Source organism: Equus asinus, chromosome 20 (genome assembly GCF_041296235.1).
Source record: "Equus asinus isolate D_3611 breed Donkey chromosome 20, EquAss-T2T_v2, whole genome shotgun sequence".
In the NCBI taxonomy this organism is placed as follows: domain Eukaryota; kingdom Metazoa; phylum Chordata; class Mammalia; order Perissodactyla; family Equidae; genus Equus; species Equus asinus.
The window spans coordinates 93,030,148-93,058,143 of record NC_091809.1 but is presented as its reverse complement, the minus strand read 5'-3'; the positions used below and the strand labels follow the sequence as shown (position 1 = coordinate 93,058,143).

Sequence of the window (27,996 nt, the reverse complement as noted above, 5' to 3'; positions counted from 1 at the left end):
AGGATGATTAGCCCTGAGCTAACTGCAGCCAATCCTCCTCTTTTTGTTGAGGAAGACTGGCCCTGAGCTAACATCCCTGCCCATCTTCCTCTACTTTACATGTGGGACGCCTGCCACAGCATGGCTTGACAAGCAGTGCCATGTCCGCACTGGGATCCAAACCAGCGGCTGGCCCGGGCCGCAGAAGTGGAACGTGCGCACTTAACCACTGCGCCACCGGCAGGCCCCAGACACCTAATTTTTGTTAGACTCTGGCATCAACAAAAATTACATGGGAGAAAAACATAGAAAAAATTCTATCCGTTAAAACATTTCTGCAAACCAGGAAAAGACCACCTTTAAAAGTTCTTTAAAGAAAGAAACACGGGTATTCCATGGGAGGAGAATTTGAAATGCGAAGATGAGCGTTCAATTTCCTCATATTGAGCCAAGAACCAGAGGCCAGAAAAGGGAAGTCTTTTTGCCCAAGTCATTCAGCCAATCCGTAGTGGTGGTGATGAGCCCTGCATCCTTTCCACTCACCCGACTCCACACTGTCTTCAATAACTGTAAAATATTTTAACTGAAGACACTGTGCCATCTCCAGGGCTCTCCTAAATTACCTGAGGAGGATGACCTGCACTGGAAAGACTGGTCAGCGCTCCCCCAAGTCTGACCTAGGCGCCAGCCGCCTTGAACAGGATTGCAGCACGCCGATCCCCCAGCTTCTGCAGTTCTGGGCGGAGGAGGCTACCAGGGCGGTTCTTCCGCCAACACCCCACCTTCCGGAGCCTGGCCCGGCCGGCCCAGCCCCGCCGCTGTGGCCCAGTTCCTGGCGGCAGGCCGGGCCTACCCAGTCGGCCCCCAGCGCGGGGCGAGCGGGGAGCCGCCGGCAGACGCCACGCCCACGAGGGCAGCTCAGAGAGGTGGTCAGACAGCCTGCGGGGAGCGGCGTCCGTGGGCGGCAGGTTAGTACCGGGCCCAACGCGCCGGAGCCGAGCCCCGACCCTCTGACTTGGGCCGGCCTTCCCCGGCAGGGATGGCTCGGACGATCCCGTCCCCGTCCCCACGCCTAGCAGCCCCCCGCCCGCGCCGGCGGGGATGGGCCGCCCCCTCGGCCATTCCCGGCGCTTAGGCTCACTCCGGCCTCCGGGGTCTGGCAGCGAACGGCTCCGGCCTCGCAGGGGTCGCTGGCGGCCCCCATCTGAATCCCGGGCTTGCTGGGGGTCTCCCAAGGTGGGAGGCCTGCCCGGCGCACCGGTCCACAGCCGCCGCTGCTCCTGCGCCCGGAGCCACATCCTAGGCCTCCGAGCTCTGCCTGGCCGAGGCTGCCGGAGCCCGAGCGTGGGCCTGGCGGGCACCAGCACCGCGCAGCCTCCGGGCCCTCCGCGCCGGGAAGCGTTTCCGGGGCGGATGCCTTTGTAGCTGACCCGGCGTGGCCGGTGACGTGAAGGCCCAGGCGGAAGTGCGGGCGGAGGAGCCGGAGCCCGAGCCCGAGCCTGAGCCCCAAGCCGGGAGCAGGTCTCGGGGGCTCCGGGCCGTGGAGACTGCTGGGCCTGGCAGCCATGGCGACCCTGTGGGGAGGCCTCGTTCGTCTGGGCTCCATGCTCAGCTTGTCCTGCCTGGCGCTCTCGGTGCTGCTGCTCGTGCAGCTGTCAGACGCCGCCAAGGTGAGTCCCGCCCAGCCCTCGCTCAGACAGGACCTCCCCGCCCCGCCGCCTCTGGTCTGGCGGAAACTGGGTCTGTCAACCTGCTCCCAGCCTATTCCTCCGCCAGCCCTGACAGCCCGACCCCCAGCTTCACAGCCCCGGCAAACGCCCACCCAGCACCCTCCCGAGATGGCACTCTTGTCCTCCTGTCCTGACAGTCTGACAGTCGCCGCCCCCGCTCCCACCCCCAGCCCTGACAGTGCCCTCCTCTTTGACGCCCTGATACGCCGCCCCCAGCTCCAGCTGCAGCTCCACCCAGCCCAGACAGTGCCCACAGCGTGGACAGCAACTCCAGCTCCTCGACATTTCCCTCCCCAGCCCTGACAGCACCCAGCTCAAACTTTACAACCTTCCAGACTCTGAGAGCTTTTAACTTTCCCGCCTTACACTCTGACAGCCTACCGGCTCCCTCCATCAGTCTCACAGACCATCCCTCCCCCATTCCCCGAGCCAAAATGTTGGGAAGCCCCCCATCTCACAGAAGCCTTCCCTCTTAGGAGCTAACTTAACTCAGCCCTGAACAGATGCCCTTCCCATTGCCGGAACTTGCCTCTCCTGGCAGCCTTCCTTCGCAGTAACACCTAGAGCCTCTCTCATGAGCCTAGTATCCTCACCTAACTCCCTCCAGGACCTCTTGATCCGTTGCTTGCTTTCTATCTTCTTGATAGTTTAGTGTGTAAGGAAGGACCCAAACTACAGGAAGAGTGAGGTTGTGGCCTTCTCCCCTGCTCCATTTCTTGGCCCGTCTAGTCCCCACATGCGCTTTCTAGCCCCCTTCATGCCCCTTCCATCTAGACCTGCCCTGGCCTCATACACACTTGTGCTTTCTCCTTGATGAGCTAGCTCATTATTGGGAAAAACAGAAGGAATTCACATTAATGTGATGGAGAAATAGAAGGACATTTGCATTTTTAAAAATAGGAGCTTTAATCTATAATATCTTTAAATATAGGGTCTGGGAAAGACAGGTTACTTGGTCAGGGGTTCTTTTTGAAATCTTCCCTTCCTTCCACCAGAAAGAGGGGGAGCAGCAAGTCTCCCGACTTTCAAAACACTGCTGGCACCCTCTGCATACCTCCTGTCATCACTTTAAGTAGAGTCTTGGAGTCATGTGTTTATTTGTCAGTCTCCTTTACTAGGGTGTGTCCTAATTACAGGCAGGAACCATGTCTTAGACTTATCTGAACCCACCTCATGGAGCACAGACAAATGTTTGCTAAGTGGTTGCTGAATGAGTGAATAAGTTGTCAACGGCTCTGCCAGACATAGCAGTGGGCCTGGTCCTCTGGGGACTAATGGGCCACTGCCTTCTCAGATTTCCCTTTGCTAGGGAACATCTCCTATTCCCTCTATTCATATATTTAGTCACCTCTTTCTCCACCTCTTGAAACTGGCTTTATCGGTAGTTGTCCTCTCTGTCTACCAGAGATTAGAAGCAGTTTTCTGGGGAGGGTAGACCAAACTGATCTCAGGTAGACTCAACCACTGCCCTTATGTACGTCCTTTCCAATTGTAGCTGAGTGCCTCTAAAACTTCATCCCTTCTATCGGGCTCTGGCCCAACCCCTTTCATCCATATCACGCCTTTCAACCAAAGGGTAGAAGGATGGTGGGTAGAAGAATTGTGACTTGTTTTGTGAGTAATGTTTAGTTTGATTCTTCCCCATCCTTTTGTAATCAGCATTGTTATTTGCAGGCACAGCTGTCTACTGTGTCTTTCTACTGGCGAGTAGATGGTGATAGCATTAGCACAATTTGATTGTCATGTGACCCGTAAATGTGATGTCACAGACCATGTACTAGGTATTATTTCAAAATACTTTTATGTAATATGTAATGATTCATTAGCATTACCAAAAAGAACTTGTGGCTTTTAATAACTTGTATCTCTTAAAGTTATTTAAAGTTTTGAATGAATGGTTTTAGAATATTTAGCAGGGGATGCTTAGCAAAATGTGTATGGTCCAATTTTGAAAAATATTAATGATAAACTGTCAACAAGCTATATTAAGTTCCCATTTTGGTTACAGAATTTCGAAGATGTCCGATGTAAATGTATCTGTCCTCCCTATAAAGATAATTCTGGACATATTTATAATAAGAACATATCCCAAAAAGATTGGTAAGTATTCCAGATCACTGAATTACCTGTCAAGTTTCTTTCTGTGGTTGTCACTATTAGCCCAGAATGTTCATCTAATGTAGTGTTTTATTTTTAAGTATTTCTTTTTAAGCAAAAGTGTTGAATTCTATTTCCATTTGAACAAGTGAGACTGAGGCCCTGAGTGCATGATGTAAGCCTAAGGGAACATAGCCAAAACACTAAGCCGCAGGTGGGGAGGGTTTTGTATGGGCATGCGGCTGAGTTTGTGTCACCTACCTTCCTGTGCTCCCTTAAATTTTGGTTCTCCCTCTTGCTTTTTAGTGGAAGGTAAGCAAGCCACATTTCTCTGAGTTATAATTTCTACAACTTGTAGGTTTTGATGATATATTGCCAAATAAAGGAGATTATGTTTAAAAGTGGCAGAAGACTCAGGAAGGAATGAGAATGGGCTACATATATGAGTTTCCTAATTGGTGTGCCATGAGTAGGTTATAGGTGTGCCAAGATGTTGATCCCTCCAGCCCTTGGGATAGTCAGGCAGGCCTGTGATGACTGCGACCCTGACTGGCTAGCCACCAGCAGCCTTCTGTTTATCCCAGTGGACCTTACAAATGATATAGTCTTTTCTGCATGTGCCATTAAATGGTGGGGAAGCAGTTGTTTTCTAACAGGATGGATGGGCTCCTTCCTGTGGAATTGTGATGTTTGATCGTTTGTAACCATAGCGGAAGATTGCCAGGACAGGGATAGAAGAAAAATAGTTCCAAATAGCTACGTGCTTTCACATGTACCTGATTTCACAGCTAATAGCCCCAAAAGTTTGAAAGTAGAATTAAATTCATTTGGTTATTATGTTCCAAGCTGACTTTGAAAAAGGCAGCCTTTGAGCCTAGTTAGTTTTTCTGATGCCATTGCCTGTTCTTCCCCGATAGGCATTTATTCAATCTGATATTTGGTAAGTGTGTTCTGGAGAACTTCTTGTGAACTGCCGTGTTCCACTTTAAATTGTTTCTCATATTACAAAGTGATTTAGCTATATTCTTATAGGTTTTATATCAGCAAGTTATTTTATATAAGAAAGCTCAAAATAAGTTTTTAAGTTATTTCTATAAATTTTCCAAATATATTGAGCACTGATAATCAGTTTATTCCGTTATCAGCAATGGAATATGATGCCTATTATTTGAGCAACAAATGAACTTGCTATTCAAGAGTTTAACATTAATCTTTTCACTGACCTGTTATTCCAGGTTCAGACCTGGATATGTCATTCATCCCCGGTTATTGGTCAAACTGGGGAGCTTTGAAAGTAAACAGTTGAAAATAAGGCTTGTTTGGGATTTTTCTTCTCTCTTTCCCTTGCTTCCTTCCCCTGCAATTTAGCCTTTAACTGGGGATAGGTTTCCAGCTGTCACTGAAAGTTGTTGGTTTTGGTTTGGTTTTTTTTTTTTTTGATGAGGAAGATTGACCCTGAGGTAACATCTGTTGCCAATCTTCCTCTTTTTGCTGAGCTAACATCTGTTCTAGTCTTCCTCTATTTTGTATGTAGAACACCGCCACAGTGTGGCAGGATAAGTGGTGTGTAGGTCCACAGCTGGGATCCGAACCCTCAAACTCTGGGCTGCTGAAGCAGAGTGCACAAACCCAACCATGGTGCCACAAGGCAAGCCCCCAGCTCCCCCCCCACCCCCCGAAAGTTTTTAACTGGCTTTAGGCAAGTTATGATTAATCAGGATGTTATGACTTTACGAGGCCTCCCATATCTATCTGGCCCTAGATATGTTTTTACCTTTTGGCCTCCATTTTGTCCAGTTGTTAGCTTTTTTTGGGGGGGGGGGGGAATTAGCCCTGAGCTAACTACTACCAATCCTCCTCTTTTTGCTGAGGAAGATTGGCCCTGAGCTAACATCTGTGCCCATCTTCCCTTACTTTATCCCATCTTCCTCTACTTTATATGTTGGACACCTGCTACAGCGTGGCTTGACAAACAGTGCATAGGTCCACGCCCGGGGTCTGAACTGGCGAACCCTGGGCGACCAAAGTGGAGTCTGCCAACTTAACTGCCATGCCACCAGGCCAGCCCCCAGTTGTTAACTTTAATTCTTCATTGACTAATGCTGTCTCACTTAAGAAAAGTTTGAGTTCTGTGGTTTGTCTCTGGTGTGATTTAAAGCTGACAATGTCCTCCTTTGGGCACTAGAGGGAGATGTTGCCTCGTTCCTAAAGTGGTTGAGTTCTGTATCTGGGTTCTGTGTTTACAGTGACTGGCCAGCCAGACCCAACCTTCCTGCTTCTTCTCCCACCCTGCACCACTTTTGCACAGCACTCAATATCTCTTTGTTATTAAACTGTATTTGTGCTTCAGAAGAAACACTCAATACTCAGCGCTTAGACTCCCAAGTAATTCTTAGGTATTGTTACCAAGGCTTCTGAAGCTGAAATAGGAAACTAAATAGGAAATAAGTCTCATTGTACTGAGGATCCGAGAGATACAGGGGGGCTGATCTAGAAGACAGGAGCCCCGGATTCTGGTCATTTTGCTACTAATTTACTCTGTGACCTTGTGCAGGTGTCCTCTCTGAGAGTGTTGGGCTGGATGACCTCTATGATTCCAAGACAGACAGCCCTGTAGCGGGATTTAGTTTCCTCTGCCCATGCCTGCATCCAGCTGGATACATTCCTGGTCTTCTATATGTTTGGAAAGGTATCACACACTTGGATGGTGTGACTTGTGGAACCTTACCCTTATCTGAAGTTCTACCAGTTGAGACTTATTTTTCTATTACTACCTTTGTTAAATTACCTGTTAAGGATAAGTGATTGAACTTTTATCATTTCTGCCATTTTGGGTTTTTTTCTCTTGCCACAGCTCAGGGAAGGGAACACAGAAAATTACGTTTTCCTAGGGCAAAGGGAAAGAATCAGCCTGAAGCTTTGGGTGACCCCAAGAAGGATGGGTGAAGCCAGCCCTGATGGTCTAGTGGTTAAAGTTTGGTGATCTCAGCACTTGGGCAGCCCAGGTTCACTTCTTGGTCAGAAAACCACACCGCCCATCTGTCAGTAGCCATGCTGTGGTGGCAGCTCACATAGAAGAACTAGAAGGACTTAGAACTAGGAAATACAACCATGCACTGGGGCTTTGGGGAGGAAAAATAGAAGGATGGGTGGAGTGAGAGAGGATGCTCTAGTAGAGTTCTTGAGGCAGCAGAAATGCCTAAGGAAGAGATGACAAAAGGGAAGACAGCTGCCCAGCGGCTGGCAGGAAGACAGGAAAGCTCTGCCTGTGTTTGCTGAGGCTGGTCGGAGTAGGCTCTTAATAGCTGAGGAGAGTAATCATTTAATTATTTCCTAGAATTGACAGATTTTAAAAAATAGAATTGCTTTTTAATAAGCAATAAATAAGTAGCCTGGAAAACGGGGGAAAAATAAACAACATCCAACAGCAAAAACATTCAGCCTTTTATTATTTTATATATCACTTCTGCATAATCAGTTTTCATTTTAAAATATTTTCGTTGTTCTAATCCTGCTTCTCCATGCTTTTTCAATAGACTTTTGCACATTGAGAAAAGTAATTGTTTCTTACTGTGGCTTTGAGTGTTCAGTTTTCAGAGTTTCCGAATTTACCAACTAAGTGTGATTAGCCATTCATATACCACACTGTGGCAACTAAGAATGATGCTAGTTAATTCATAAAAGAGAGAATCGCATATGTGAACAATGCCCAAGGTCACTTTAAATCATTAAAACAGTTTTGCTTGGTAACTGAACAAGTCTAAATATGACCTGATCTGCTCAGTAGTTGTCGATTCTGTTCGAGATTTGTCAGGTGCCTTTTTAACTGTGAACACTAGCACCTTGGAAAATAGCTACTACATATGTGTCTCTATGGTTTCTTAGCAAATTGCTGGTATTGAGAGAGGAAATGATTTCGCTTTCCTTGTTGGTTATTTGCTCCGTGTATTCTTTGATTGGGGGAGTTCAGAGATTACCCTGGATTTCAGGAAAGTTTTGATCAGTGCAAGTAGAAAATCCCAGCTCGGTTTAGGCAGTATTTTCCCTTTGTTTCTTCAGCGATTGCCTTCATGTTGTGGATCCCATGCCTGTGCGGGGGCCTGACGTAGAGGCATACTGTCTACGCTGCGAATGCAAATATGAGGAAAGAAGTTCTGTTACAATCAAGGTAAAAAAAAAATCCATTTTTTTCTGCTTCTGGAATAGTTCTTGATGGTATCTAGACAAGAAAGAAAAATTTGGACATCTGAATTCTACTTTAGTTACCTAAACTACAGCTCTTCCCTCCTCTTCCCCACCACCCCCTCCTTCCTCATCCCCAACCCCCACTCTAAAAGGAACAATGGGTCTGCTCTCTGCTTGCCTCACGGAGATGCTTTGTGGATTAATTAGGATATGTTAGATAGGTGTGATATGTGAAATGGCACAAAAATATCCTGTGTGTAATTAGCATATCCCAGAAAGCTATCCCAGCTTCTCTGTGGACCACATATGCCAAAGGCTAGAGAGAGCAACGTGATTGAGCCGTCTTCTCCCTGCCCTCTCAACCCTTAGAAAAATTATATAGAGATTGACTATTCTAGAAACATCGTTTCTGGATTTTAAGGTTCCCTATAGGAAGAGGAATGTAGATTGCTCTCATCACCATTTGGACCTCTAATGGGTTCAATTACTTTATTATGGAGGCTAACAGTTTTTCTCCTCTTTTTTTTTATGTGGAGCTTTCCATTCTTTCCCCCCAAAAAGGCCTCATCAGGACTTTGTGGTGGGCAGCTGTAACAGGTGCAAAGATTTCTGTTGTGATTGATCCTGTGGGAGAGCTCCTGCTCCAGTAGGGTGCTGTCCTGAAGGGAAATCCTCACTGTACTTTTTTATTTTTTAACAAAGTTTTTTATGTGTAATTTACATACCCTAAAAGTCACTCATTTTAAGTGTACAACTGTATAAATTTTAGCAAATTAAAAAAAATTTTTTAATCCAGTTTTAGAACATTCCCATCACCCAAAAAAGTTCCCTCATGCTCATTTACGGTTAATCCCATTACTACCCCCAGCCCTATACAATTGCTATTCTGCTTTATGTCTCTACTGATCTGGATATTTCATATAAAAACCGTCATACCATATGTGGTCTTCTGTGACTGGTTTCTTTCATTTAGCACGTTTTTGAGGTTTATTCATGTTGTAGCATGTATCAGTACTCCATTCCTTTTTATTACTGAATAGCATTCTATTATATGAATACACCACATTTTGTTTATCCATTCATCAGTTGATAGACATTCAGGTTATTTCCAGATTTTTATTATTATGAATAATGCTGTCATGACTTATCTGTGTACATGTCTTTGTGTGGATATGATTTGCTTTCTCTCAGATATATTCCTTAGAGAGGTAAGTTTATGCTTAACTTTTTAAGAAACTGCCAGATTGTTTTCCAAAGAGGTTATACCATTTTATGTTCTCACCAGCCATGCAGGTGGGTTCAGTTTCTTCACAACCTCACTAACATTTGGTATTGTCTGTCTTTAATTACAGCTATTCTAATGGGGGGGGGGGTCACGTACTTTTTGACAGCACACACGAATTAAGACGTCAAGAAAATCACTGGCCTAAAATGTATTTTTGTATATATAAATTGATCTAAAAGAGTATCCTGTTGAAATTCATCTGAACTGTATTTTCTGCTAGGGTTCCTTTAAATTGTCTTGACAGCAGTGCAGCTGAATCTAGGACATTGTATTCAGGTGAAAAAAGAAAACTGCTATACATGATTAGCAGTAGGTGAAGATGGAGTCTTGAAGACTTGCAGAAAGATCCCAAAGATAAAATGCTTCCTTTCCTCTTTTTCTTTAAATAACACTTTGCTGAAGAGTTGAGTATGTTTCTTACATTGGAATCTGGTTTGTATAGAAATCCTATATGCTTAGGGCTGGACCTGTTGCCTAGTGGTTAGGTTCAGTGCATTTTGCTTTGGTGGTCTGGGTTCAGTTCCCAGGTGCAGATGTACACCACTCATTGGCAGCCATGCTGTGGCAGCAACCCACATACAAAATAGAAGAAGACTGGCTTGGATGTTAGCTCAGGGCAAATCTTCCTAAGCAAAAAGAGGAATATTCACAACAGATGTTAGCTCAGGGCGAATCTTCCTCAGCAAAAGAAAAAAAGAGAGAGAGAGAGAGACTAAGAAATCCTATATGCCTAGCAGGTAAATCAGTCTTCATTGTGACTTTATACAAAATTCTGATTTCTTGGTTTGAACAGAAATGTAATTTACTTTCAACTTCCTGTAGGTTACTATTATAATTTATCTCTCCATTTTGGGCCTTCTACTTCTATACATGGTGTATCTTACTCTGGTGGAGCCCATACTGAAGAGACGCCTGTTTGGACACTCACAATTGATACAGAGCGATGACGATGTTGGGGTAAGTTCTTAACATGTCCCGGCTGTTCGTGGCCAGTCTGTGTCATCATCTGATATAAAGTGCAAGAGAAAAATAGTCGAATATAGATGTTCATGTGCTGGAGCAGATCGAGTCCTCAACTAGAGAAGCTAAAGACAGTTCTAATTTTAGCGTATGTCTCTTTATGAGGAAATCGCTTTGTAAAGCTGTAAATGTGGTGGTTTAAACTGATGGTCCTTGGTATGTATGCTGTACAAGGCCTTGCCCTTCAGAACCAAGGGCACAATTTTCATTGCCTTTCCCTCTTTACATTGAGAACAGCATTTGAGATAGTTCTCTCCCCAAGCTCCTGCCTGAACACCTTTCCTGTCAGCATCACCAAATATTTTAGAAGGCAAGGAGGCTTTAGTGAGGGGAAGCAGGAAGACCATGTTCTGTTCTTACTGAAGTACAGCTTGATAACCTGCTGATGTTTTATATTTTCTGTTTTCCTCCTTCTTAAAAAAAATCTGATCTTTAACTTTTGAGAAAATAAAACCACACTCCTGATTCTCTTCCTATATTTAAAACACATTTATGTTTGTAAATTTGGTTGGTATAATCAGTGTATAAATTGTTTTTTGGTCTCCTTTTTGTGTTAACGTTACTTTATTCAAAAATGTCCAGAAAGATAGTCCACAACTTGTTAATCAGTATGGCTTAGAGGATTATAGTGTTTGTTTTGTCATTATCCTGTTTGGTCTTGTTTCCAAATTTTCCAGTATTTCATTTTATTTATTTATTTATTTATTTATTTTAGAAATTACTTTTTAGTTTGGATTACTTTATTGCACTCTGTTCGTTAAAGTGGATAAAACTCAGTAGAGTTTCAAGAACCAATCCCAAAAGCTAAAGCCAGGGTGAGCCCTTGCCAACCACAGTCCAAAGTCCTTTTACTCTGGGATGGCTTGTGGACCTGTTGGCCAAAGATGGGAAAAGGGGTCCTAACTGAACTGGATGGCTTGGGTTATAACTATAAACAGAGCCTGCTGTTTGATCAATATATTATTGTCCCATGAATATTGGTTATGAATACTCAACTTATTTGGGTAAGATTTCGTTTTTGTTTTACCAAGAACTTTTATAGAATCACCTCTGCCTCTTTTTCTCATACTTCTTTTGTTAACTCAACTAACACATAATGAGTAACTTTTTCATATCAGATACTGTGCTGCCTACTAGGAATAAAGAGATGAATAAAACAGAAACAGACATGTAAAAGAAATGACTCATAATACTATATTTCCACCTTTTATTTTTAATCATATAAGGAATGCCTATATATTTTCAAAGAATTCCAGGAGGGGACTGATAAGCTGGGAGAAAGGTCAAGACTGGAGATCTAATGTGGTCAAAAACCAGGCATAATAGTGGGGCTAATGGGGTGAGAGAGCTTGGAAGGACAGGAGGTTGTGTCCCGGAAGCATTAGAGTCTCAGATACTGTTCCCATGTTCATTTTCATTCACATCTCACAGGTTTTCTCAGCCTCAACAGTATGGACATTTTGGATCAGGTGATTCTTTGTTGGGGGCGGGGGGGGAGCGTCCTGTTCATGGTGAGATATTTAGCAGCATCCCTGACCTCTACCCACTAGATGCCAGTAGCACCACTCACCCCAATCGTGACAATCAAAAACGACCACAGACATTGCCAAATGTCCCAGGGGGAAAATCACCCCCAATTGAGAACTACTAACATATGAAAATGTTATGTATCAAAGACCACATCTCATTATAGCCACATAGACAGAAAGTCTGACTTAAACTATATCATTTGCAGCATTAAATATGTGGTTCCTGATTTTTGGGATAGACAATATTAATATAATACACACAGAACATAAAAGAAATGCACAAATGTATAGACGAAAACATGTAGGAAAGGCATTTGCTTGGTGGGGTCATGTACTCGTAACCATTGTGTTCACCAGTGATCGATTCTCTGTGTATGTTGACCATTTGGGAACGTTGTCTCTGAGAGGCCTGGCTGACTCTTGGATATCTGTTAATCTGATTCTGAGAGGTTTCCTGACCAGAGCTGCGAATTTATGGTAAAAACTCTAAACAAAAAGAAATTAAATTTAAATTCCTACAATTGTTGCTTATCCAACATGAGCCTTCTTCACTATTCATGTGTTTTAAAAATGCTTTTGCTAAATTCTTAGTTAAATTTTGTTTTCATTTTTTTCTACTTTTGTTCAGTGTAGAACATTTTTTTAAAGATTTTTATTTCTTCCTTTTTCTCCCCAAAGCCCCCCAGTACATAGTTGTATATTCTTCGTTGTGGGTCCTTCTAGTTGTGGCATGTGGGATGCTGCCTCAGCGTGGCTTGACGAGCAGTGCCATGTCCACGCCCAGGATTCGAACCAACGAAACGCTGGGCCGCCTGCAGCGGAGCGCGCGAACTTAACCACTCGGCGATGGGGCCAGCCCCCGGTGTAGAACATTTTAAGTCAAGTGAGAGGGGCCAGCCCGGTGGTGCAGCAGTTAAGTTCGCACGTTCCGCTTTGGCAGCCTGGGGTTCGCCGGTTCGGATCCTGGGTGTGGGCCTAGCACCGCTTGTCAGGCCATGCTGTGGCAGGCATCTCACATAAAAAGTAGAGGAAGATGGGCATGGATGTTAGCTCAGGGCCAGCCTTCCTAAGCAAAAAGAGGAGGATAGGCGGCAGATGTTAGCTCAGGGCTAATCTTCCTCAAAAAAAAAAAAAAAAAGGTGAGAGTTAATACAAATACTTAAGAAGCACACTGCAAGTAGTCACAATATTTACTGTATCATATATCCATGACACATCATTGCTATTATCAAAGCATTACATTAAAATATGTTTTGTATTTATTGTAATTTTATCAGGTGTAAAAAGAACAAACATATAAAAAGGGTAAATCTCTATTTGCATTCTCCTAGCGTCCATGACCATGAGCAGCTAGTTCAATCTTGTCCTGATAGGTGGAGAACAGACCAAAAGGATTAACTGGTTTGTTTAGTCCTTTAAATTTGTCCTTAAGAAGATTTTTCTCCCCTTACCTTGAAGAGTGGATAATAGGACTGTGAAATTGAGAGCTGCTCTGCTGATAAAGTACATCCTTCTTCCCAGACTTGTTTATGTCAAAACAAACCAATGGTAATAATATTTTATATACAAGTTCACTGAAGCACTGTAGTCCTATAGTGTCATTTTAATCTACCTGAACGAAATCAGTGTGTTGAGACACTGTGACGCCAGGTCAAGGTTAGATGTTTGTGCTCATTGGTTAGATGACCTTCGGTAGGTTTATTTCCTTAGGGGAGATCAGGTAATCCAACCTTTAGCCTTCCTCTTTCCTCACCGTCTTTCTTACATCTTTGAAACATTTTGAACTTTATGGAGTTGCTTTTATTATTTTCATTTGTAAAGTTAAAAATAAAAATAAATAAATGGGGTTTGTTCAAGCTGTTACCTAAATTAAGTGAAAAGTTGAGACAATTTTGGTAAAGGAGGCAGGGAAGGATTCTTTATAGAAAACTCTTTGATGTCTTTGAAATGTAGACATTGTATAAACTTCTTGCTATAAAAAGACCAGGTGTTTCAACACCATGTAGTCATGGTGGTATATATAGTTACATGGTTGTGTATAGCTTTCCATAGAGTGCTGACTCCTGCCCTGGATGTGTAATAGAGCACAGCAAAACAGTATTGCTTCTTTCCTAGAGGCAAAGTTTAGTTTAAGAGGTACAACTTGTCACTTGGATCCTATGTTGGAACATTTAGAAGCATTGCTAACACAGGATTCAGGAAAAAGAGATCAAGGAAAAGGCAAACAAAAGCAATAAATTCATATTGAATGCTTTTTGTCATTTAGGCAGCTGTGTTTATATCTCATTCATAGACAGATTAGCATGGTGGTTTCCTGTGTGATGACTACAAACATCCAGTTGCATTGGTTTACTTTGACCGGGATAGGTGTGTTTTCTACACACATACCTTCAATAGCCTCTTTCCAAAGGCAGCAACTAATATGGGAGCCCCTGAGTGCTCAGCAATGAAAGGTTCACGTCTTATCAAATCGAAATGCTGTGATAATAATTCCTTACTGTCCTTGGTAATAGAGGGTACTTATAGCGCTTGAGCTGTGTCTCTTTTCGTTATAGATTGGGAGGGGGAAATGAAAAGGCTTTTGGAAACCAGTCCATTTAGTGTATGTGTTAAGGGTACAGGGAGAGATTAAAAGCAACCCAGATAAGATCCTGTGGCCTCATCTCCCAGCGTGAATGTCGCCCCAAGCTGGCAAGTAACAAATCTAATATAATGAGAACAGGAAATAGAAACACAGGTTAGCTGTATAGTATTGAATAAATCAAGGAAAAGCCCTACTTTCCATGTCTGTAATATGTAGATATTAATATGAAAATAGATTTTCCTTCCCCTACTTGTCAGAGAAGGCTTCTCTCTAACGTAAATGACCAGTGTCTTTGCCTTGGTCTCTGCTTCTTAAGGGGAAATGTCTTTGGAGATGGTGACCCATGGGAACATTTCACAAATCACCTCCTCATTGCTTATGCTGTTGAACCACCTATTTCCGTAGTTGAACATCCAACTTCTGGTAGTTGAGTGCCTAGGTGTGCTTGGCCAAAGGGACAGTCTGTTGTTTGAAAAGTCCAGCTGCTCCTGTCTCTGTGGTTGGATAACTGCTGTCCTGTGTGTGTGTTACATTGATTCCGCCATCTCTGATGTTCTCCGTTCTTGGACTTTCAGGATCACCAGCCTTTTGCAAACGCCCATGATGTGCTGGCTCGTTCCCGCAGTCGAGCCAATGTGCTAAATAAGGTAGAGTATGCCCAGCAGCGCTGGAAGCTTCAAGTTCAAGAGCAGCGAAAATCCGTCTTTGACCGTCATGTCGTCCTCAGCTAATTGGGAATCAAATTCAAGGTGACTAGAAGGAAACGAGGCAGATGGAAAAAAATTGACTGAGTTTTCCTGGGTTTTGTTTTAATACCTTCTTGATTTCACCAACTCCTGCTGGAAAATTCAAAACTAGAAACAAAAACGTGCTTGGCATTTTCTTTTCTTGTTAATGTATTAATAGAGACGTTTTTAAAAGCACACACCTCAAAGTCAGCCAATAAATCCTTTCCTGTTTGTGACTTTTACTAATAAAAATAAGTCTGCCTGTAAATTATCTTAAGTCCTTTACCTGGAACAAGTGCTCTCTTTTTTACCACACAGTTTTAACTTGGTTTTCAAGATAATTTTCAGGTGGGTTTTGTTTTGGTTTCTTTTTTGGCAGGGGGGAGAGGGATGCGTGGGAAGTGCTGAACATAACTTTTCGCAAGTCACTTTAGTAAACAGCTTTTGTAAATAGACTTTACTTTCTATTTTCAAGCTTCATTTATATTTTGCAGCATAGCCAGCCTCATCAAAGCCCTGACTTACCCATTTGAATTTTGCACTGACTGTATTGTCTAGGTATCTGGTTGGCCTCTGGCTGCACTTCCTGGTAAACTGAATCCGAAATGCCTGGTGGCTCTTCACAAAATGCCGATTTTCTTCTTGTACTGTGATGTCTGATGCAATGCATCCTAGGACAAACTGGCCATTTGCTAGTTTACTCTAACGACTAAACAGTCTTGATGTGTGTGGTCTTTCTCATCTTCGTCTAGTATCTTTAAGGACGAATCCTAAGGACTTGGACATTTGCAATAAAGAAATTTTCTTTTGAACCCAAGCCTCCCTGGATTGATGACATACACATATTTGTCAGCATTTCTGGTCAGGTTGAGAGGCAGCTGCTTGAGCTCTAGTGTGTGCAGCTTTGAACTAGGACTGGAGTTCTGGGTGCCTCCCTCTGAAAGGTATAACAGTTATTGGATAACTGGCTTTTTTCTTCCTATGTCCTCTTTGGAATGTAACAATAAAAATAATTTTGAAACACCTACCTGTGTGTCTATGTCTGCTAACTTCTCTCTCTTCCCTCTTTTGCTGTATTACGAACTTGAAGATGCAAAGACATTTTGTACCCTGTTGTGAGACTACTGTTTTATACCAGTCTAATCATAAAACATCCTTACTAAATTATCTGTTTGTATATATGTGTGTGTGGAGGCAGGGGAAGAGAATGTATGAATACTTAGATGGGTCTCTGACAATATACAAATAGTGTTTTGATAAACTCAGAGATTTAAAATGAATGAAGTAATACTTGTTCTAAGAAGTTCTTGGCAAAAATTATATTAGAATTAAATTACATTAAATTCATAAGGATGAGGTTTTAGGAGCTGTTAATGGGTTTTTTTTGTTTAGTGAAAAACAATTTTTTTCAAATCCACAAATCTAACTTAAAATTATTGATTTCATTGTTAGTATTAAAAGATATAATTTCAACTACAATCAAGTGGAAGTTATCCCAGGTGTGCAAGGCTGGTTGAACATTTGAAAATTAATTTATGAACTCCATCAATCAACAGCCTAAAGAAGAAAAATGACCTGATCCTATCAATAGATGCAGAAAAAGCATTTGACAAAATCCAACACCAATTCATGATAAAAATTCTTAGGGGCTGACCCCATGGTGTAGTGGTTAAGTTCAGTGCACTTTGCTTTGGCAGCCCAGGTTCAGATTCTTCGGTTCACAGGTTCAGATTCTGCGTGAGGACCTACACCACTCATCAGCCATGCTGTGGTGATGACCCACATATAAACAAGAGAAAGATTGGCACAGATGTTAGCTCAGGGCTAATCTTCCTCAGGGAAAAAAAATTACATCTCAGTAGACTAGGAATAGAGGATAACTTTCTCAACTTGATAAAGAATATCTACAAAACCTATAGCTAACATCATAGTTAATAGTGAGAAAATAGAAGGTTTCCTGCTAAAATAAGGAACAGGGCAAGGCTGTCTTCTCTCACCACTCCTTTCCAACATCATAGTGCAAATCCTAGCTAATGTAGTGAGACAAGAAAAAGGAAATAAAAAGTATGCAGATTGAGAAGAAAGAAACTTTGTTTACAGAGACAGTCTGTCTACATGACATGGTTGTCTATGTAGAAAATCCAAAAGAATTGACCAAAAAAATAATAAGGGGCTGGCCCAGTGGCACAGCAGTTAAGTTCACGCACTCCACTTTGGCAGCCTGCGGTTCGCTGGTTTAGTTCCTGGGCATGGACCTACCCACCACTTATCAAGCCATGCTGTGGCAGGCATCCCACATATAAAAGTAGAGGAAGATGGACACAGATGTTAGCTCAGGGCCAATCTTCCTCAGCGAAAAAGAGGAGGATTGGCAGTGGATGTTAGCTCAGGGCTAATCTTCCTCAAAAAATTTTAAAAAAAACTAACACATGATTATAGCAAGGTTGTAGGATAGAAGGTTAGTATACAAAAGTTAACTGCTTTTCTATATACCAGCAATGAACAAGTGAAATTAAAAACAATACCAATAACAATAGCACCCCCAGAAATGAAATATGTATGATTTAACAATATTTACAAAATATATATGAGAAAAACTATAAAATGGATGAAAGAAATCAAAGAGCTAAATAAATGGACAGATATTCCATGTCCTTGAATAGGAAGACTCAATATTGTCAAGACGTCAGTTCTTCCCAACTTCATCTATAGATTCAACACAATCCCAATCAAAATCCCAGAAAATTATTTTGTGAATATCAACAAACTGATTTTAAAGCTTATATGGAGAGGCAAAAACCCTGGAAAAGCCAACACAATATTAATGGAGAAAAACAAAGTCAGAGGACAGACACTAATTTCAAGACTTACCATAAACCTACAGTAATCAAGTCATTGTCATGTGGTATTGGCAAAAGAATAGACAAATAGATCATTAGAACACAATAGAGAGCCCATAAATAGTCTCACACAAATACAGTTAACAGATCTTTGACAAAGGAACAAAGGCAACACAATGGAGAAAATCTTTTCAACAAATGGTGCTGGAACAACTGAACGTCCACATGCAAAAAAATTAAGCTAGACACAGATCTTACACCCTTCAAAAAATTAACCCAAAATGGATCATAAACCTAAGTGTAAAACATAAAATTATAAAACTCCTAGAAAGTAACATAGGAGAAAATCTAGATTACCTTTGGATTGGCGATGACTTTTTAGATACAACACCAAAAGTATGAATCACGAAAGAAATAATTGATAAGCTGGACTTCATTAAAATTAATGCACTCTGTAAAAGACACTGTTAAGAGAATAAGACAAGCCACAGACTGGGAGAAAGTATTTGCAAAAGGCATATCTGATAAAGTACTATTATTCAAAATATACAAAAGAACTTGTAAAACTCAACAATAAGGCAAACAAGATTGAAAAATGGGCCAAAGACCTGAACAGACTCCTCACCAAAGAAGATATACAGACGGAAAACAAGCCGATGAAAAGATGATATACATCATATGTCATCAGGGAAATACAAATTAAAACAACGAGATACCGGGGCTGGCCCGGTGGCACAGCAGTTAAGTGCGCACATTCCACTTTGGTGGCCTGGGGTTCGCCAGTTTGGATCCTAGGTGCAGACATGGCACCACGTGGCACGCCATGCTGTGGTAGCCATCCCACATATAAAGTAGAGGAAGATGGGCATGGATGTTAGCTCAGGGCCAGTCTTCCTCAGCAAAAAGAGGAGGATTGGCAGCAGTTAGCTCAGGGCGAATCTTCCTCAAAAACAAAACAAAAAACAAAACAAAAAACAACGAGATACCACTACATACCTATTAGAATGGCCAAAATCCAGAACACTGACAACACCAAATGTTGGCCTGGATGTGGAGCAACAGGAACTCTCACTCATTGCTGGAAATGCAAACTGGTACAGCCACTTTGGAAAACAGCTTGGCAGTTTCTTACAAAACCAAACATATGCTTACTATACGATCCAGCAGTCACACTCCTTGGTATTTACCTAAATGAGTTGAAATCTTATGTCCGCACAAAGACCTGCACATGGATGTTTATAGCAGCTTTATTCATAATTGCCAAAACTTGGAAGTAACCAAGATGTCCTTCAGTAGGTGAATGGGTAAGTAAACTGTGGTACATCCAGATGATGGAATCTTATTCAGTGCTAAAAGAAATGAGCTATCAAGCCATATAAATTCATGGAGGAATCTAAATGCATATTACTAAGTGAAAGAAGCCAATCTGAAAGGCTACATACTATATAATTCCAACTATGTGACATTCTGGAAAAGGCAAAATTATGGAGGCAGTAAGAAAATCTGTGGTTGTCAAGTATTGGGGGGAAGAGGGATGAATAAGTGGAGCTCAGAGGCTTTTTAGAGCTGTAAAACTATTCTGTATGATACTATAATGGCTACATGTTATTATACATTTGTCAAAACCCAGAATATGCAATACTGAGCGTGAACCCTAATGTAAACTAGGGTCTTTTAGTAATGATGATGTATCAGTACTGGTTCAGCAAGTGTAACAAATACATCACTCTGGGGCAGGATGCTGGTAGTAGGGGAGGATGTGGTGTACAGAAGCAAGGAGTGTATGGGCACTCTCTGTACTTTCTGCTCAATTTTGCTGTGCATCTAAAATCACTCTAAAAAATGAAGTCTATTTAGAAGGCAAAAAATTTAATAGATATTTTAATAAAATATAGGTTCATATTGACCTTCCTGTTTATGGCCTTAATCTCTATTTAAAAGAATATTGACCATGGGGCTGGCCTGGTGGCATAGTGGTTGGGTTCGCGTGCTGTGCTTTGGTGGCCAGGGTTCGTGGATTCAGATCCCAGATGCAGACCTATACATGGCTTGTCAAGCCATGCTGTGGTGGCATCCCATATACAAAATAGAGGAAGATTGGCACAGATTTTAGCTCCAGGACAATCTGCCTCAAGCAAAAAGAGGAAGATTGGTAACAGATGGTAGCTCAGGGCCAATCTTCCTCACCACAAGAAAAAATAATAGTAATATTGACCAATATTTGCACATTATGAGACTATTACTTAAAGATATTTTCCATAAATAATTTTGATATAAAATCATGTAACTCAGATGAATTGGGGTGTGGGTGGTGTTCTTTTTACCAAAGAATTTGTTACACAAGTTCAGTTTGGTAAGCAAACCTATTTAGTATTGTTATGTGTTGTCATCTACATATGAGGTAGAAAAAACAGCTAAACCAGAACTGAGCAGTTCTGTTTAACTGTAAACCACGTTGCATATTGTTACTAAATAATCACCTATAAATCAGGTTAAGTCTGACTCAGCCCAAAATACAGCATCTTGGCGACAAAATTCAGGTAAGAGATTCTCCTCTGGAGTGGCCCATGGGGAAGAGTAAGAAGATAGTTTTTAAGAAAATCCCTAGAAGCAGCTGATAAATGATTAATTTTGTCAGCTATCTGATCATTCCATTATTTTAAACTATCAGATATGCCCATATGTTGAAAGATCCAGGTTTTGCTGGTGATTAAATAATCTGGAGGAGTGGAAAGGGTATTTTGGTTTGGAAGTCAGGAGACCTAGGTTCTGACCCCTGCTGCCACCAGCTCTGCCACCTCAGCCAAGTCACAGCCTATGAGGGACTAAATAAGAGGATTTCCAAGGTTCCTTCCAGCCCTGACGTTGTTCCATAATTCAATTATACATGCAGTTGTAGCTTTGTGTTCTACATGCTAGATTTTTTTTTTTTTTTGAGGAAGATTTGCCCTGAGCTAACTGCTGTCAATCCTGCTCTTTTTGCTGAGGAAGACTGGCCCTGAGCTAACATCCATGCCCATCTTCCTCTACTTTATATATGGGGCGCGTACCACAGCATGGCTTTTGCCAAGCGGTGCCGTGTCCGCACCCGGGATCCGAACCTGCGAACCCTGGGCTGCTGAATCGGAACGTGGGCACTTAACTGTGGCACCACAGGGCCAGCCCCCATGCTAGATATTTTTAACTTCTCTGAAAGTTGAAGCTTTTTTGCTCAGCAGAGCATCCAGAATCTCTTAGGTTTTTATCATTAGGTCTTCATCATCTATTTCCCAGAAGAGCTCCAAGACAGAAACCTCAGATTTTCCCAAGACAGGTGCATTTGTTAACTGCGTGTGTCTCTGGAACTTCGGAGCCCCACCAGTAACAGTCGGTGCTGTTTTCTTTGAAAAAACTTGTCCCCAATTTCTGCAAACACATCCAGCCTCCACTAGACTTCCCACCTTGATCCTCTTCACTCCTGCATTTTTCATTCTCTCACTCTCTTGTGTTGTGGTTAAATTTTCTTCTTTGCATAAAAGAGAATCATATTTAAATCTACTACATTCATTGGTGGATTTTTTGGAAGCGCTCAACAGAAAAAGCTTCTATCAGTGTGTCTCCAGAGACACCAGGCTCTTTTTTCAAGAATTATGCAAAGTCTTGTTAAAGCTGAGAAACTTTTAACTACCTGTGACATATACAAATTACCCAGATTTCATTTGAGTCAAGGTTTAAGATATTATTAAAATTATCTGTCAGGGTAAAACCATACCCAAGGAATTCTTGCATGTAATTGGCTTCGATGACATCTGCTCCACTTGTTGGTACCCTGTCGCATCAGTTCCGGCTTAGTAGCTATAGGTAGAAACAAGGCTTTGCTGTTCTCAGAGATGCAGTGATACGGGCTCCATCCCCACTGTGCCATCATTTTGTACTTTCTGCCATACATGTCCTTTTTATCTCTTACCCTTTAGAAGTCCTGGCTTGGGAATTTCCTCTTTTCTCCCGGCAACTTTTTCTTTCTGACAGAATCTTGGCTAGTTTTTAATCTTCCAGAGATTTTTGTTTCATGTTAGTTATTTTAGGCCATTTGGTCAGTAATTTGGAATCTCTCATTTCCTCTTCCTCTGTTTTGATTGTTAATTGAACCCATCGCACTTATCTCCTTCCCCCACGCCCACTCCCTCTGTTGGGAAGAGCTTTTCCTGGCATTTACTCCTTTCCCAGCCTGTTTCACTCTGACTGCTTATAACCCTCCCCACTCCTCCCCCTCCCCACCCTCCCTCCCTCTCCCCTCCTCCCCCATCCCCTCCTGCCCTTTCTGTTTCCACAGTCATCATCTTTTCAGCAGCCAGGCTAGATAGGATAGGCTTTTCACAGGAATTTTAATACGCCTTCTCGCCCTTGAATTCTGGTGCCTAAAAGCCTGCTCCCACAGAGCTTCTGCTGTGCTCGGTTGAGAGGCAAGTGCCAGTGCTATCTACTCTCACCCCGTAAACATTAGGGCTGTTTTTTTGTGGAAAAAGAAAGACATTATTTCCATCTTTTCTGGAGGCCCACACTTAGGTTTTGTGTTGCTTTTCCTTTTCCATTTTAAGTATGTTCTTCATCTCTCAGCAAATGTGCTTTGGATAGATCAGTGATTGATTTGCCAGTGTAGGGAAAATATAAGCCATGTTTTCTACAAGGTGCAGTTCAGAAAGGGACGCTGCACAAGTATTCATCTGTTTTCTTGTTTTTTTTTTTAAAGATTGGCACCTGAGCTAACAACTGTTGCCAATCTTCTTTTTTTTTTTTTCTGCTTTTTTTTTCTCCCCAAATTCCCCCAGTGGATAGTTGCATATATTTTAGTTGTGGGTCCTTCTAGTTGTGGGACGTGGGACACCGCCTCAACGTGGCCTGACAAGCGGTGCCATGTCCACGCCCAGGATCCGAACCAGCGAAACCCTGGGCTGTGGTAGCGGAGTGCGAGAACTTAACCACTCGGCCATGGAGCTGGCCCCAGTATTCATCTGTTAAGAAAGGAAAGAGGAAAAGAACCAATGCCTGGTACATTACATATTTTTTCATTTAATCCTCACAACCACCCTGCAGAATGATTAATATCTCAGCTGGACACAGGAAAAAGCTGGAGTTCAGAGAGATTAAGAAACTTGCCTAAGGACACACACCTAAGAAGGAGCAAAGCCAAGATTGAAACTTGAGGGTGTTAATGACTGAAAGAAAAATGCTCTTTTCCTACAGCACTTCCCTGCCTCCCAGTTAACTAGTTAAACTGCAGTGTCCCTGTAAAATCTTCTAGGGGGCTGGCCCAGTGGTGCAACGGTTAAGTTCACCCATCCCACTTCTGTGGCCCAGGGTTGGCAGCTTCAGATCCCAGGTGTGGACCTATGCACTGCTTATCAAGCCATGCTGTGGCAGGTATCCCACATATAAAATAGAGGAAGATGGGCACAGATGTTAGCTCAGGGACAACCTTCCTCAGCAAAAAAAAAGAGGAGGATTGGTGGTGGATGTTAGCTCAGGGCTAATCTTCCTCAAAAAAAAAAAATCTTTTGGGACTACATTATTATAGTCAAAGGCAGAAAGTAATGGTGGTTTAATAAACGAGATGGATGCAGACCTACTCAGAAAGAGGGAATGTGTTGGTGTGGAATCTCTTGGGGTACAATACTTTATCCATATGTTCCATTAAAAAAAAACTAAATACATATGCTCTTTACTCAATATTTTTAAAGTTTTAAGTAAAAATATACAAATCGACTATGTTTTAAATGTGTTAGGGGAATTTCTCATTAAAAGTAATCTCAGAGTGAATTTTTAAGAGCAAATGATTCCTTTCTTATTTTTATATTCAGTTTTGCCCCTGGCATAATAAGAAGGCTATGCCTGTGAGGTTGCCTCATCATTAACTAGTTTGTAATTTCTCCAATGTGTATTTGAATATTGTGGTGTTTTAGTGTTTCCCAAACTTCAGTATTTGTAGATACCTTCACAATTACTATATTCTACCTGTACTAATATTTACTTACTATTTTTCTTTAAATAAATTCACATTTTTTACTCAAGTAAATTAATTTTTAAAAGAAACTTTATATCTCTACTGTGAATGTGAAATCAGTATAATTCACAATAAATAGAAATTAACAGTAAAACTATTACTAAGTTCTACCTAGATGCTATTGCTTATTGAAGGCTTCCATCTGAGGGGCATTAGGAAGCGCTGTAGTCGGGTGGAAGACACACTCTCACCAGACTAGAGCTGCATCTTTGTAATCACAAGGAGTGAAAGAGAATTGAAGAGGAGTAATTTTCTCACAAGGTGATTCAATGTTATTTAATGCTGCTTCCGTATACCATCAAAAATCTTCTCTCTTACTACCCACAGCAGTGGGTAATAACGCCATCTAGTTTTCTGAATGAACTCAGAAACTTCATTAAAGCAGAAAAGTCTTTAAAGCTTTGATCTGAGAAACCTGATGAGATCTGCTCTCTGGCCAAATTAATAAGCTTGGCTTTGTTTCTAGGTTAAAGAGGAGATGATGGACAATAGAATCTACTCTAATCTGCCAGACAAACTGCCTGTCTTCGCTGATTCTGCCCACCTGCCACTGGCCAGGTCCTTCTATCTGGACCCCATGGTCACTTTCCACCTGTACCCTGAGGCCCCGGTGCCATCCCCTTACTCTGAAGAAGTGCCGTTGCTGCCTTTTTCCAGCAACTCCGTGATCATGGAAAATTATGGTGAACCCTGCCCCTTCTCCTTCCCAATGACTTATCCAAATTACAGAAGATTTGAATACTCCTACGGGCCGGCCTTCATCCGGAAAAGGAATGAGCGGGAAAGGCAGCGGGTGAAATGTGTAAATGAAGGCTATGCCCAGCTCCGACATCATCTGCCAGAGGAGTATTTGGAGAAACGACTCAGCAAAGTGGAAACCCTCAGAGCTGCAATCAAGTACATTAATTACCTCCAATCTCTTCTGTACCCTGATAAGACTGAGACCAAGAATAACCCTGGGACATGTTCCTCCATAATGGCAACCGCCAGCCTCCACGCTGACCCCATTTTTAGAATCATTTGATTGTTTCCAAATAGAAACAAATGATTCCACAAAATGGGGTCCCTTACAGCATCATTCAATGGTTTTTCCTGAATGTAATTCCTGCGTAGGCAGATAATAGCTCAAATGATAACCTGTGCTGGATATTTCTTACCTGGGTTTCAGATGTACTAAAGAGTCTTATGTAGATTGAGAAAATCCTTCTTAAGCTTTGGCGATTTCTTTCAAGAACCTTAGGGAAGCAGGAGTCCCCAGGATTCCCTATACCTCTTGCCTTGCCCTTCTCACCCACTCGGCTAGAGTCTCAGCTGTGAGAAACTCTCACAAAAGCAATGTAAAGTAGGACTAATGACCATTCAGTATGTGTCACGCGCTTTTCAGACGCCTTGTGCTAAACAGTCACAATGAACCTCCCTTGATTTGTCAACGTTTGGTGGTTTCTATTATTTCGGGTTGACAAGAAGTCTATACCTTACCCACATCATGATGGGAAAGCATCTCAGGGTTAAAGCAAAAGTAATTACCAAAACCTTGTTTTCATTTGAAATTATTTCAGTCATCTTTTTCTTGCGTGCAGAAGACTTCCTTAGGTAGCTCAGTGGAGGGGTTCGGGGGGCAGGCTCTGGAATAAACTGCCTCAGTTTAAACTAGGATTCCGCTACCTCCTCTCTCTGCCTTCTCAGTTCTTCATTCAGAGAATGAGAATAATAATGACAGCAACTCCTTGTATGTTTATTATGAGGATTAACAGTGCCTGCCTGACACGTAATAAGTATTCATAACCCTTATTAATCACTATTAGTATCCTTCTCTTGTTCTGCCCATAGCATCACCCTTCTCCAGGTTCTCTTGGCAAGAAAACGTGCAGCTGACAGGCCTTTCCTTCTCTTCTGGGAAGGACAGGCACTGCCCCATATCTTGGAGTCTGCCTTCCAAATGTCTCCATTTTCATTCTCATGACTAGCTTCAGCTCCTCCTTCTCCCTTAACTCCCAGGTCCCATCAGTCACCACGCCCAGTCAGGACTTCCTGTGCACCCTCACTGCCATCTCTCTGTGAAGTCTTCCCACCCCGGCATCACTTGTTCCTTTATGTAGTATACATATTTCCTTGCAGTAACTATCCTGCTATCTTTGCACGAATTACACACCTATCTCTGTCTTCAAGACACTATAAGGTCCTTGAAGATAGGGACCAGACTTATATTCTTATATTCATCCTATATTCCTAGCATCCAGCAAAAAGCCTCAAATCAGGGAGGTGTCAGTAAATATCTGGTGTTGTTATCTTCCTATCCAATCCTGTCACCTTGTGTCTGGGTCACTGTTAATAGTCTCCTCCCTGGCCCTCCTGGGCTCTCTTCTCAACTGGCTCTATTCCCACTCTGATATTCTTCAGTAAAGCATTTCATGTCCCTTTGATGAGGATTTTAGGCTGGTTACTTTTAAAACTGCAGATGAGAAGCAGGCTCCGAGGACTGCAATTTTGCTTGCCCTTTTGAGAGACATTTGCATTTGTGAAGGAAGGGGGGATGACCTTGTAGGGACCTGAAATTGGCTACCCCAGGATATGTCTCTTTGGCATCGGGATTGTTTTGGGCTGATTGCTTTTGATAAACTGGGACAGGGAGGGAGGCTCTGGGGAATGGAACTTGCCCTTGTTGGGACACATTTACATTTGTAAGGTAAATCTATCTGTAAAAGGTGCCTCCCTCTCTGTACCAGGAAGAAGAAGAGAGATGACCTTGTCCCTAGAAACTCTTAATGGGGAAGGCAAGAACTTAAGTTGGTTGCCGTCTGGCAATCTCATGTAACTGATTTAGGGTGGTGGCTTCTGACCTTTACTTAATCCGATTGGATTCTTGTCTAAAAGTCATGGGATCACCCAAGGACCAGACCCCACCTGCACTGATACCATTTTAACTTTTCATGTTCTTTCCTTTGTCTTGTAAAGAAATGACTCACATACCCATGCCTTATAAAAATTAGCCCTAACCCTCAAGTCGGGGCAGCAGCAGCGGCTCTGCCTGCCCATGGGCCCTATCCCCATGCTATTCCACACTATTCTCTAAATAAAAGAGCACTACTGCCAGATCTTGAGAGTCCAATAAATCTTTCTTTCGACTCCTCGGCTCACCGACCCCACATCACCTTCGTTTCTCAAACCCCATGACTTCCCCTTTTGACTACCAGACTATTTATGTTTATCTGCTTGGTTTTCAAAGCTCCAACCAATCTGGCCCCTTCCCAAATATCCACACCTTGATTTTCCCATGACACCCCATTTCCCCCAAAAAGGAAAGTCACAGTCTTGCTGGTGCATCCTTCTCTCTTAGCTCTTGCTTCTTACTTAGACTGGATGGAATATTCTCCTTTTTCCATTCACCACCTGTCTTATTCAGGAATCCTTCTCTTATTTCCAGAGACTTCACTGGCCTTTGTTGGACTCTAACTCCATCTTTGTGCACCGCATAACTCAGCCTTTAGGGCAACAGTCATTCTCCTGACTACAAAGTTATGCTTTGCGAGGGCAGTCATCAGTTAGGATGCTTTTGGTTGCAACTAACAGAAAAAGTCCAACCCAAATTGGTATAATCAATACAGGGAATTTATTGGTTCACATAATGAATCTTCTAACAGCAGCACTGCCTTTTGTCACCAAGAACCTGTTTTCTTTAGGTCTATCCTCTCCATCTTTCTCTGGGAATAGCTTTAGCGTCCCCAAAAGTCTGTCAGATATCTTACTTATCTACAGGAAGAAAGAGAAACTCTATAATCCAGAATTCCCAACAAAAGTCTTGAGATTCATTCTGATTGGAGAGTCTCAGGAACATGCCCATCCCTGTGGCCAGGGGATTGAATGTGCCTATCGATGCCCATTCCTCCCCTGGAGCTGGGGGTACAGTCAGCCTCTCTTAACCACATGGATCCACACACAGAAACAGGAATTGGTGGAAGAGGGGGAATGGAAGTGGGAG

The 27,996-nt window shown here is 42.4% G+C and overlaps 1 protein-coding gene across 10 annotated transcripts; it reads left to right on the top strand.

The window, feature by feature from the left end:
- The first annotated feature begins 2 nt into the window (after positions 1–2).
- Positions 3–27,109, top strand: TMEM9B (TMEM9 domain family member B). 10 transcript variants are annotated; one of them, XM_070491071.1, is made up of 6 exons: positions 3–947; positions 3,718–3,809; positions 6,361–6,495; positions 7,866–7,974; positions 10,099–10,233; positions 14,985–16,162. In XM_070491071.1, the coding sequence occupies exons 3-6, from the start codon at positions 6,446–6,448 to the stop codon at positions 15,138–15,140; spliced, it is 450 nt and encodes a 149-aa protein (XP_070347172.1). In that variant the 5' UTR covers positions 3–947; positions 3,718–3,809; positions 6,361–6,445; the 3' UTR covers positions 15,141–16,162. The 10 variants fall into 10 exon arrangements, with proteins under 10 accessions (XP_070347172.1, XP_070347166.1, XP_070347164.1 ...); XM_070491070.1 differs by having other exon boundaries at positions 814–1,649; XM_070491065.1 differs by lacking the exon at positions 6,361–6,495 and having other exon boundaries at positions 6–947.
- The last annotated feature ends 887 nt before the right edge of the window (positions 27,110–27,996 follow it).

Bases quoted from the DNA above. Each gene is read 5' to 3' on its own strand.
- TMEM9B (XM_070491063.1), top strand. From the start codon at position 612: ATGACCTGCACTGGAAAGACTGGTCAGCGCTCCCCCAAGTCTGACCTA. The intron at 948-3,717 runs GTTAGTACCGGG...TTTTGGTTACAG, and splicing joins GCGGCGTCCGTGGGCGGCAG to AATTTCGAAGATGTCCGATG. The intron at 7,975-24,483 runs GTAAAAAAAAAA...CTTTGTTTCTAG, and splicing joins GAAGTTCTGTTACAATCAAG to GTTAAAGAGGAGATGATGGA.